This window comes from Canis lupus, chromosome 24 (assembly GCF_048164855.1).
Source record: "Canis lupus baileyi chromosome 24, mCanLup2.hap1, whole genome shotgun sequence".
In the NCBI taxonomy this organism is placed as follows: Eukaryota; Metazoa; Chordata; class Mammalia; order Carnivora; family Canidae; genus Canis; species Canis lupus.
The window spans coordinates 6,133,309-6,145,565 of record NC_132861.1 but is presented as its reverse complement, the minus strand read 5'-3'; the positions used below and the strand labels follow the sequence as shown (position 1 = coordinate 6,145,565).

The following is a 12,257-nucleotide window of genomic DNA, read 5'->3' as shown; positions in this document are numbered from 1 at the left end:
TTGCAAAAGGCCACATAGCTAATGAATTTGATCAGAATTTGATCTTACAAGAATTTTATCTCAAATCCCATGCTGTTCTCATTATACTCTGAAGTATTTTCATGTGAAAAGCCACATTTACGGACGTAGGTATGATTAGTCATTACTAAAAGATAATTTCATCCTTTTTTAAAAGTAGATGCCATGTTCAGTGTGGACCCAAACCTCTGACTCTGAGATCAAGACCTGAGCTGAGATCAAGAGCTGGACACAACCAAATGAGCCACACAAGCACCCCAAAAGGTCATTTTAAATAGTTCCTCAACACATTTAAAATATAATTCAAGACCTGAGCTGAGATCAAGAGCTGGACACAACCAAATGAGCCACACAAGCACCCCAAAAGGTCATTTTAAATAGTTCCTCAACACATTTAAAATATAATTTATTTTTATTTTTTTAAAAGATTTTATTTATTCATTCATGAGAGACACAGAGAGAGAGAGAGGCAGAGACACAGGCAGGGGGAGAAGCAGGCTCCATGCAGGGAGCCTGACGTGGGACTCGATCCCGGGTCTCCAGGATCAGGCCCTGGGCTGAAGGCAGCGCTAAACCGCTAAGCCACCCAGGCTGCCCATAATTTATTTTTCAAAAATAATTTACCCTGAGCTTTTCAGATATAGTAAATATTGATAATTCAGTATCTTCCACAGGGCTGTTTTGTCATGCGGATTGTCATGTCATTTAATCCTCAGGACAACTAATAAAGCAGGATTGTTGTTATTCCCATTGTACAGATAAGAAAACTGAATATCAGAGACTTAACTCTTTCCAATGGAAGAATATAGTTCACTGTGTCTAGGGTAGAGATCACACAACTAGGTGTTTGAAACTCGTCTATAAAAACTAGTGTTCTTCATCTATATGATGTTACTTCACATACCTATGCTTAAATTACAGCACACCTAAGCAAATTTCCTCATTACAAGTAGGTTTGATATACAGAATTTCTGAATCTAAATAATCATTTAAATGGGGAACTAAGTTAATTTTTCAGGCCTGAACAAGAAACTAGATGAAAGAAAGAAAGAAAGAAAGAAAAAGAAAGAAAGAAAGAAAGAAAGAAAGAAAGAAAGAAAGAAAGAAAGAAAGAAAAAAAGAAAGAAAGAAAGAAAAAAAGAAACTAGATCAAGAGAGATTTCTCAGAAATCTGAGTGCAGGCCCAGCTGACTCTGAAGTCCAAGTTCTTTACATCATTCCAGCATGCTCCCTTGGGGCACAGGAGACTCACAGGCCAAATCAGGGCTCTCGGCCTTTGCAAAACAGAAGTTACTATTAGGAGATGACCCCAACCCCAGAGTCCTGTAAGTGCCCCAAGGATCCTCAGTATATTAGAGAGAGGGCTCAGAGAACACATCTAGAGTAGGACACAGGGGAACTTACAATGCATTTTATAGCAAATTAGTGTTCAATTTACAGAAAATTGACTTGCTGAGACTAAGCCTTAAAATATACATCACTACAGGAACGCATGATTAATTACATTATCAGAGTTGCTCAGACTGGAACAAAAGGACTTAACTCTTCTCCATTTGGGGAAATTAATATCTACATAAGAACAGGTGTAGCTTATAAATCCTGAATATCAACATAAGGTGTAAAACCTAAAATAGCCCACTCTGTCCCAAACATTTTAATTCTCTAAGTGAAGTATCATAATTACTTTGAAAACAGCTAAGACTTTCCATCATTTCAGAGCTTTAACCAATCATGAGGATAGTTTAACATGTGCTCTGAGCTTTTGCAGGAAATTTTAATTTGACATTTTAAAATGTAAACTGAATTATTTGTATCAACAGTATTTTTATATCAATTGCAAACAAAACTAAAAGGTGTTACAGTCACCTTCACAACATAGATAATACAGCAAATCATACAGTAAAAAAAAATTTACCAAGAATGAAGGCTTTAAATATACTTGTAGAAGTTAATTAGAGCTGTCAGAGAAGTTTGCTTTAAAAGAAAAAGAGAGAGAGAGAGAGAGAGAGAGAGAGAGAGAGAGAGAGAGAAAAGCCACTATTAGCAACAGCTACCGAAAATTTTACTAGTCCAACCAAATCCTAACACATCCTAAATTCTCTCCTTTTCATTTGAAAATATCTGACTTCCATGTTTTCTATGCTCATTAATTGCTATATCCAAGGAAGATGAGCAGCAACATGTACCACTTTGTTTTAACTTGTGAGGAGAATTCTTCTAAGGTCTCTAAAACTCAAGATTAAACCAAATCATTCTTACTTCAGTTTAGAAATAGGTATTAAAAATCAAAACAGGAGCAGTGCCTGGGTGGCTTAGTCAGTTAAGCCGCAGACTCGGTTTTCAGCCCAGATCATCATCTCACGCCCTGCAGAGATCAAGCTCCACATTGGGCTCTGTGCTCAGTGGGGAGTCTGCTTGAGATTCTCTCCCACTCCTCTGACCTTCCCCCAACTCCCACACAACTGTGCACCCACTTTCTCTCTCCCTCTGTCAAATAATCTTTTTTTCAAAAAAGGAAAAAATCAAAGACCATCTTGTGATATCTGATAGATTCCTATTGATCATATTACCATATTCTGAATTCCAGTAAGCTCATATACCAATTACCTAAAATAAATGGCTGAAATTATTAAGACTCATTTACAAGCATCTTTCCAGCTTTGTGTTTATAAGATAAGGGGATTCAATGATCAAAAGATACAGAGAAGACAAGGTAGTAACTGAATAACTGATTGACGGGTACTGCGATTCCCTTTACATAGCACTACAGCTGGAATGTTTATATCCCCCCCCAAAATTCATATAATGAGATCTAACCCCTAAGGGGTTGGTATTAAGAGGTGGGGCCTTTGGGAGGTGATTAGGACATGTGGGCAAAGCTCTCAGGTATGGGATTCGTACCCTTATAAAAGAGACCAAGAGCCTAAGGATAGTCCCTTCTGCCATGTGAAGGTACTGCAAAAGGCATGGTTTATGAACCAGGAAGTGGAGTCTACCAGACCAAGTCTACTGGCACCCTGATATTGGACTCCAGTCTCCAGAATTGTGAAAAATAGATTTTTGTTGTATATAAGCCATCCAATCCATGGTATTTTGTTCTAGTCACCCAAACAGTAAAGCAGCAGTTATGATGTCTGTTCTCACAGTTTACCAGTCTAAATCAGTTTATGAATATCTTTACTTTAGCTCACTGATTCCTGGTGTTTTCTGTATTAGAAAGATAATAAGCTGTTTGCTTACTCTAGCATGCTAGCAGTGGTGGATCTTACAAAGTGTATGACCTATGTGAAATGTCTGTTAAGATAAAAATATAACATCCTTGAGTGAGTTTCTCCTCTGCTACTAATGTATGCTGTTATTTTGTATAGATCTTCAATATTGAGAAGTAGATACCATGGGGATGTGCATATCTTTCCTACTTAAAGAGCAATTGAGTTTATCATTGCTATATTTCAGTGGGGAAGGGGAGGTCATTGGGAAGTGTCTTATCTGTGATTTCTACAGTATAAATTGCCTGCTTAGGCACTAGCTATTCTAAGATTTTCTATTGTTTATATTTCTAAGCAAGGATTTAGTAATCATAGATTTAGAAGATTTAACAGCTCAAGACAGCCAGATTTGCTGTTCCAAAAAAGGAGCCAGGAGACATACAAGTATCTTTGGTAGCAAATCTTGTACCTTTTGGGTTTATTTCAATCACTTAAAAAAACCATCACACCCTAAATGGCCTCTCCAGGTAGCTGCTTGGCAGTGAGTATTGAATAATCCACAAAAAATCCCAACATCCAGTGCCTGTACTGGGGCAAGAAGAAAAGACCCTCACACCCTGCAAAAGCTCCTTTCAGATATGGAAAAAGGAATGTAATTATTACCTTCAGCTAAAAATTGCCCTCTTTTCTTTTTGGGGGACCCTTATTCAAGGCTCAGATAAATAATGCATCAGTGAAATCAAGACAAGGCAAGTATTTCCTTAACCTCCCAGCCTCACACACAGAAGTGCCTGATCACACAGTGAGCAGAGGCCCCCTGAACGGTGTGAGGAGGAGGAGGAGGCATGGCTGGGGCAACCTTTTACCGAAGCTTCAATGCCCCTGAATGAAGAATGGAGTTGAAATGATTAGAAGGGGTTTGCTCTCAAGTAGGCTGCACATGAGCCTCAACAGGCATCTGGGGAAACTGAAACTTCTTGCAAAATATCTTCTATATGGTGCAGTATTTCCTTTTCTGGGCCTAAAAATCAAAAAAAAAACAAAACACTGTATAATGAACTCTTGGTTAAGGTTCAAAGCACACCCAAAGGCAGCTGAGCAACCAAGCTGAATGGTAGGAGGAACACGTGAGAATGGCATGTGGTCTACGCCCTCCAGCGCCCATCTCTGGGTGACATATGTAACAGTACACATGTGCTCTCACTGTTCATTTGTCACTGTTCCGTTGTCAAAAAAAAACAGTCACCATCTCCATCCCATGAACAAATCCTCAAGCTGCCTGAAGGCAATCTGAAAAGCCATCCCTGCTTTATGTGTCGCTTGCTCTCTACTCATTTACTCAAAGCTCTCAACCTATTAATTTTTAAAAAAATTTTATTTCCTCAATACAAAAAAAAAATTTACCTTTAAAAGCTTTTTTGGGCATTGGATTTCCCATACCGTTTTTTGAGTTGATATGAGGGCTGTAAACACTATTAAAACAAATAAGAAAGAGGTGAGACAAGTGATCTTGAGGATAATGTCCTGCTGACAGCATGTGGACCCCAGTGTCACAGTGGGCAGGGTAAAATGGTGGCGGCGTGGGGTGCCACTCTGCCAGGGCAGAGCATCATGCCACAGGAAGGCTTGGAGGAAGGTGGTTCAATTCTCAGAGGCTTATCAGGCCTTGTTCCCTGCCAAGGCTGTCAAAGCATTCTACTCTAACAAACCTTTCACGGGGGCAGACTTCTCCCACGAGCAGAAATGATTCTAAAGGCACCTGGGGTCCATGAGAAAGAAAGCATCTTTGTTCCTATTGGGAACCCAAGCAAAAAGTCTTTATATTCTTTCCACTCTATCTTCCAATTCCTCTGCAGCTTTTCATCATTCCTGCTATGAAGAGAACATGCCACAACAGAGGAAATGCCACAGCAGCAAATTGAATGCTACACACACACACACACACACTCACAAAGCTAGATAAAACTATCAGTAGAATGACTGCAGGAAAAAAAATACATAGCAGAAAACTTTCATATGATATTCCCTGGACAAATTCCTCACTGGAAAATTCTTTCTCAGTGCATATACATCCCTTTAGTGTTTAAATATAATCTTCTGTGATACAGTGGTTAAGAGTACAAGCTCTGGAGAGAGACAGGCTCAAATCCCAACTCTGCCATTTATATCTGTGTGGTCTTGGACATGTTTTTTTTTTTTTTAATTTTTTTTTTTATTTATGATAGTCACACACAGAGAGAATGAGAGAGAGGCAGAGACACAGGCAGAGGGAGAAGCAGGCCCCATGCACCGGGAGCCCGACGTGGGATTCGATCCCGGGTCTCCAGGATCACGCCCTGGGCCAAAGGCAGGCGCTAAACCGCTGCGCCACCCAGGGATCCCTGGACATATTTTTTTAAACAAGTTCTGTGCTTTAACACCTTCCTCTGTTAAACAGGGATAGTAAGTGAGTTGCTATGAGGATTAAACATATTAATGTATGTAAAACATTTAGAATAATGCAAATAAAGCTGTGATCATTATTATTATAGTTCAAAATTGCTTTCACATATTATAGTTGTTCCTACAAGCACTCTATGAAACAGAGGTGATCATTTTATCCATGTTTTACCAATGAGTATGAGGCTCAGCCAAGTGATTTGCTAAAAACACAAATATTCTGGCCAAAACAAGATTTGAATCCTGGTCTTCTGACACTAAACTTTGGATTCTTTCCCAATACATTGTATTATTTACATGTAAACAACAGCAAAAACAGCAATTATAAAATACACTATAAAATTTACACTAGTAAATTCCTAAAAGGAAGAAAACTATTGAGAACATCAGAGTACTTAATCTAGGAATTCATTCTTGGAATAAACAAATGATGAGTTAACGGCAGAGTTTAGCTAACGTGTTAAAGCTCATTTTCAGAATCACCCAATTAGGAATCCCCAAAATTCTGAAGTGAAGGGGGAGGAAGAAGATATATCAATTTGTATTTGTTGTTGTACATTGTACTTTTTGTAAAAATAGGTAAGCTCTCATCTTGGGAAAATCCAACATACAAAAATGCAGAACTACAAAATGGTTGAGTGACTCACTACCAAAGGAAACACTGAAGGTCTCAAATGTTTAAATGTGAGCCCTGCCATGTTATGTTGCTATAATTCACAAGCTAGCAAGGATTTTTTGACCAATGACATTCAGGCTATCCCCTCTTAGATCTAGAAGATTGAGAATTTCATCCCTCAGAATTCTTATCCATATTACACTTAAAGGGGACAAGTTTTATGAGACAAGCAGAAGACTGGTGAATATAAATGAACAACTGGCAGATAATCCTTCTTTCCTAATGAATTTTGTAATTTAGAGCATTTGAATGGATCCCTATGGGAGAAATTCTTTCATGACTAACACTCTTTCTAGTAATTGCATCTATTTCTAATTCATAAAATTTGAATGTGTGTTACCCTTCAAGAACTTGACTTCTATTTAATAAAGATTAACCTTTTATTTTTTAAAAGATTAACCATTAATATATGAATCTAGTTTTTATTTATAATATGCACTCTACATACAAATTATCTCTCAAGATAATTTTTTAAAAACCATATTAAACACTAAATTTGAAGCAAAGATAGTATGCTAAAAACTATCATCTTAAACAAAAAGATGCTGATAAACTCTGAATGACCAGTAAGTATATATATATATTCAGCTCACTATTCAGTTCTGGCAAGCTTTTACAAAAGTCTATGCAAGACTTCCCTTGAAGTTCACCTGAGCAACTCACATTTAGATGTCCTCTCATCCAAGTCAACTGATGTCCATTCCATAGCTAAAGAAACACCCCCCTCTTCCGTTAATTCTGCAATTATATTTTCAATACATGTATATATTTCAGAATATGCCTCTTAAAGCCATTTAGTTGGAAATATTTCATTCCTTTGATATGTACTTAAAAATCTATAAAATTCAAAAAATCTCACTAGTGAACATTACTGAGACACAGAGTATTATTTAGGCCAAAGAAAGGAAATGAGGTTTTTCTCTAATGATCAGAGCTTACATCTATCTCAGCCACCCACACTCAAGGCTATAAGATAGCACTACAAAAAAAAAAAAAAATTGAAACAGATGGTAGAAAAGCACCTTTATGTTAAGCAATTAATAACTGAAAAAAGAAAACAGAAATCTCTGAGTAATCTTTTAAGCATTAGAGCAAGGTAATCTACTTGATTCCTATGATTAATCTTGTCTACCTCCATCCTTGGTCTGGTTTGAGGCCACCAGTTATATATTTGTTGACCAAATGATCCAACTCCCTCAACTGCAGTAAAATGCATGTGTCAGATTTCCTCCCCTACCCACCCACTCCCACAAAACCACATAGATTCCCCAACTCCCTGGTTCTTTCCTGTAAAGTCAAAATCCTCCCACAACCCTGTCTTACCTGTTTCCCATCTAGGGTATACAGGCGCTTTACCACTCCCGAGTCCAGCTTGATCGCATCAGTTATGTCAGTGAGAACCTGCTCAAAGGAATGTGCGGTTTTCTTGTTCAGCAGAATCCTGACAGCTTTTCGTGGCTTCACCCCACTTCTGATAATGGTGACCAGCTTGGGCCGAATGAAATCCTTATTCTCCCGCACCTCCGAAGGGCTCCCTTTGGCAGTAGCCAGTGAGGACACGGCCCGGGAAGCAGAGGTGGTCTTGACATTCACCGACCAGTTGGGATTCACATTCTTGGTGTACTCCAGTTTCTTGAAGGGCTCTATTGAGCCACACACATAGCTCTCTCCTGAGAAAGAGAGAAATGTATTTAAGTTTACACTAAGGCAAATGCATTTCCTTTTTCCTAGTCTTTTGGTTTCTTCCTTTTATACTAGAAGTGTGAGCTAGTTGGGACTTTTTAAACAAAGGAAGCATGATTAACACTTAATGAAAAGAAAGAATTTTTTTTACTCCTAATCTGGCTCTGTCAACAATAAACTGATATTCCAGAGGAGAAAAAAAAAATCATCATTCTTCCCTTTCTTCATTTTCCAAAGGCTTTTTCTGGCAGAAATACTGATAGTGAATAGACCTCAGAAATAAATTGGATTCAAAAAACAGTATCCTCTGGGATTTGGGTGTATTTATATTTGCAAAAAAACTTCAAAATCAGAGGTACCTACATGTAGTAATAATGTAAATAACATAACTGGAAAAAAAAGTGGATCAGAAAACAGCTTCTTAAAATAGCTCTATAATTCATTGCACTGATGATAAATGGTAGTAGCTACAGTGATGGTGAGCACAGCATAATGTATAGAGTTGAATCACTATGTTGTATACCTGAAGCTAATATAACACTGTGTGTCAACTATACTTAAATTTTAAAATCTAAAAAAAAAAAAAAAAGGCTATGTAATTTATTGGTTTGATGGGAGTGTGTGCTGAACATTTTGTAAAATCAAGTAAAACTCCAGAAGCAAGCAAAATAACCATCACCAGCTAGACTCCAAGAATTGACCTCTGCTGCTCACCTGCTGAACCCACCAACCTAGGTCCCACATTATTCCTTAAGCTCTTCTCTCCAGTTTGTCTCTTAATCAGGTAAAAGACCCAAGGGGTATAGCATTCTCTGAAGGAAACCAAACTACCCTTCAAGCAATAATGACTGCCTGGAGAGAGCACTGGCCACCCAAACCCCCCAGACTAGTTCGAGTTTAATCCCTAAATCAGGGCTGCGCAGATGGACCATGGTGTGACCAAGTTACCTTTCCCTCATTACAATGCTAAAACTCACATCCGGAGGTGGAGACTTAACATGCAAATGAAACATGATGTTTGAATCAGGTTGGTCTGTCAACTGCACCTGTGTACCCAGTTCTGCATAGTTCCCTCCCTTACAGGCTTAAATAGGGCTCCTTCCCTAACAAGGCTGCTGTAAAACCTTTGCTGGCTGTTGTTCAGGGAGTCAGTCTGAGACCTTTGTCCCGACTGTGTGTCCCTTCAGCTGCAGCTGGTGCCCCCAATAAAACCTTGCCTGTGCTTTTAACTACTGGGTCCAGCCTCGTTCCTACTGTTCCTGGGTCCCACGACCTGAGTCCAGCAACATAACCAGGCTACCTTTCCTCCTGTCAACACTGGGCCAAACCCAGTGATCCACATACAGTAGGAAGCCAATTCATATCTGTTTATAGATAAAAGGTTTTGAGAATGGTTAACTTATAAACTAGCTTCAGAAACTGACTCTAAAATAGATGTAGTTACATAAGATGAATAAGGCTTGAGGCTGTAATGAATAACATGGTGATGATAGGTTATAACACTGTGGTATAACTGAAGTTTGCTATGAGAGTAGAACTTAAATGTTCTCGCAAAAAAAGATAAATATATGAGTTAATGAATGTGCTAATTAACCAGATGGGGGGAATCTTTCACAATATACAAATATATCAAATCGACATGAAGTATGCTTTAAACATCTTAAAATTCTGTCAATTATACCCAAAAAAAGCCAATTTAAAAAAAAAAGAAAAATAATAATTAATTAAATCAGATTTTTAAAAAATGACTCCTTAACAGAGAATCATCTAATGAAAATATCAGACTATTAAGAAGATGTGGCTCACACAAAAAAGAAAGTAACACATGTACCAGGTGATGATAAATCCTAAAATAAATGATCCCATCTATATATATTTCATAAAGTTAGGTCAACACATTTTGAAGAGTTTTATAATGGTTTTTCTGTGGGTTAGTAAGTCTTTGTAACAGGGAATAGTTAAATGAGAAAAAGCTTTCATAATTGCAGGTAAAGTGACCTAGGACTAATCCTACACAGCCCATTTACTTTTATCTAAATCCTTGTCCTATTTTTAAATTAATAGTCCAAGCGTCCAAGGCCACAGTATTCACGTAAAAATAACTGAACCAGGGTTTTAAAAATAGAAAAGCACAGTTATACATGTTATCAAACATTTACTCTGTACATGCTTCTAGAATTCACTCTAATGTGTACAAAAAGTAAATGTAGTAAACTCCTTTTCTGTTCACCTCGTAGATTATTACTGGTCCCAACTATGCTTTTCTCATGATTTATATAGATATCAAAAATATATGCATGGAGGTCACAACAACAATGGTGCTTCTGAGGGCTTTGTGGAGAGACCATGAGAGAAATGGAAGTCTGAGCTCTGGCCTCTCCAAGCATGTGACCTTGGGCAAGTCCCTTAGTCTTCTCAGTGGTAGTTTATTCATCCATCAGACGTAGTCTATTCCAGTGGCCACTAATCTCACCAGGTTTTTGTGAAGATCAAATTAGAAAATAGGCCAGAGTAATCTCAAATACAAAACTGCTACACAAGTGAAAACCCCCTCTAAGGCTGCATTACCCTGATTGTGCAATAAGCCTGAAAGGAAAACTTAAAAACAAAATTACTAGAAATCAGTGAGTAGGTCTTACATTATAAAGTGTTCATTGTTTCTAACTAGTTACCAACAGACGTCATTTTGGGTCCATCTCAATAAAAGGATCCCCGGAAATGTTGCTTAACTAGGCACACACAGCCCAAATAGAACAGGCAAAACCAGTCTGTCAGAATTCCGTGCTAATCAGAGATATGCAAGGGTCTGATTATTTGTAAGTCTATATGCTAAGCTAATAATTGATATCAAAACAAAATGAGTGGTTTACACTCCAACAACAAAGAAAATTTTTAACTTTAAATATATATATATACACATATATATACATATATATATAATTAGAAAAGGGAGAAACTGTAAAGTACTCATATTAACAATGTGGAGTGGATTTGTTGAAAAAGAAAATAAACACTTTTTTTTATATCTTCTTAAAGAACACTGAAAAAACCTTTAAGCATGACAGCTTTGACAAGATAATGCTGATGTGGTTCAAGCAACAATGATGGGAAGAAACTTAGGTTAAATCTGTGCTGGTACTTTGTGGCTCCTCTGCCTGGTTTACCAGATTCAAAAATTGCAACAGAATCTTGGGGAAGGGTGTGAGACTCCAATAAAGAGTGAACTTAAAAAAAAAAAAAAAAAAAAAAAAGAGAGAGTGAACTTGTGGTATAAGGAAAAGTACCAGCACTTTCAGCACTTTGGTGGCAGAGCTGGCCACCAAACCCAAGATCACACACCACTCAGTACTGCCATTTTGAATCTATGACACTCCACGAATTCAATAAGACAAGATGGGTTTCCTTACGCTAAAAAGCTTCTATTAAATTATGCAAATAGATTTACATTAAAGACTTATTTGACCCATATTTTGACAACTTTCTTTTAATAATCATTCTGAATTTCTACCCACTATTAAAGATCCTGCCTTATCTTAACTCAAAGTTGATTTAGTCTCTGATTTTGTTAGGAAACAACTCTTCAATTAATGTGCTGATATCTTTGACAACTAAAAACCAGCAAATGTAATTGTTCTGAATGGAAAGAACACATAGTCTTAATTTGATCAAATAGCTCGGTATCCAGTGTTTAATCTCTCCCTAAATGGGGCCAAGACTTAAGAGATTTATTATATTTTTTATTAGAGAATCATCAATTAGTTGCAGTCAAGCCCTGACAGAGGAAGGGGTATTAAAGGTCATTGAAAAAATAAAAAATAAAGTAAAACTTAGAATTACTATAATAAACTTCTTATACACACTAAATCATCCCAAAGTTTTATGGTGTGATTTATATTGCAACAATAAAATAAAAGTTAATTTAAAAAAACCAAAGTATATTTGAGCAAAACGGTCTGATGTTGTGATTTGTAGTAAAAAATATATACTTGGTCTTCAAACTATTTCTGGCACAGGAATGCTAAAACCTTTGGAACTTCCTAAGTAATTAGAGCAATAAAGACATCTTGACATGCATACTCAAGCCCCTTTCAACCACATCTTAGTTCATGTTACTGAGGAGACTGAGAAAACACCTAAGGATGTGGGCCATAGGCCAGGAGAACCAACTGAGTGATGAGAGGGTAGGAAATTGCAGTCCCACCTCCCCGATCTTGGGGAGGAGATAAAGAATA

The 12,257-nt window shown here is 37.4% G+C and overlaps 1 protein-coding gene across 9 annotated transcripts in view; it reads right to left on the bottom strand.

Annotated features, from left to right (window-relative positions):
• Positions 1-12,257, bottom strand: part of DCLK1 (doublecortin like kinase 1) — a 341,630-nt gene that overhangs the window by 309,849 nt on the left and 19,524 nt on the right. For all 9 annotated transcript variants that reach the window (XR_012017059.1, XM_072797415.1, XM_072797422.1 and 6 more), the window contains exon 3: positions 7,666-8,012. Coding sequence is in view for 8 of the 9 variants with exons in the window: in XM_072797415.1 (XP_072653516.1) it covers positions 7,666-8,012 (347 nt within the window). In the remaining variant the exon portion in view is untranslated. The remainder of the gene's footprint in view (positions 1-7,665; positions 8,013-12,257) is intronic.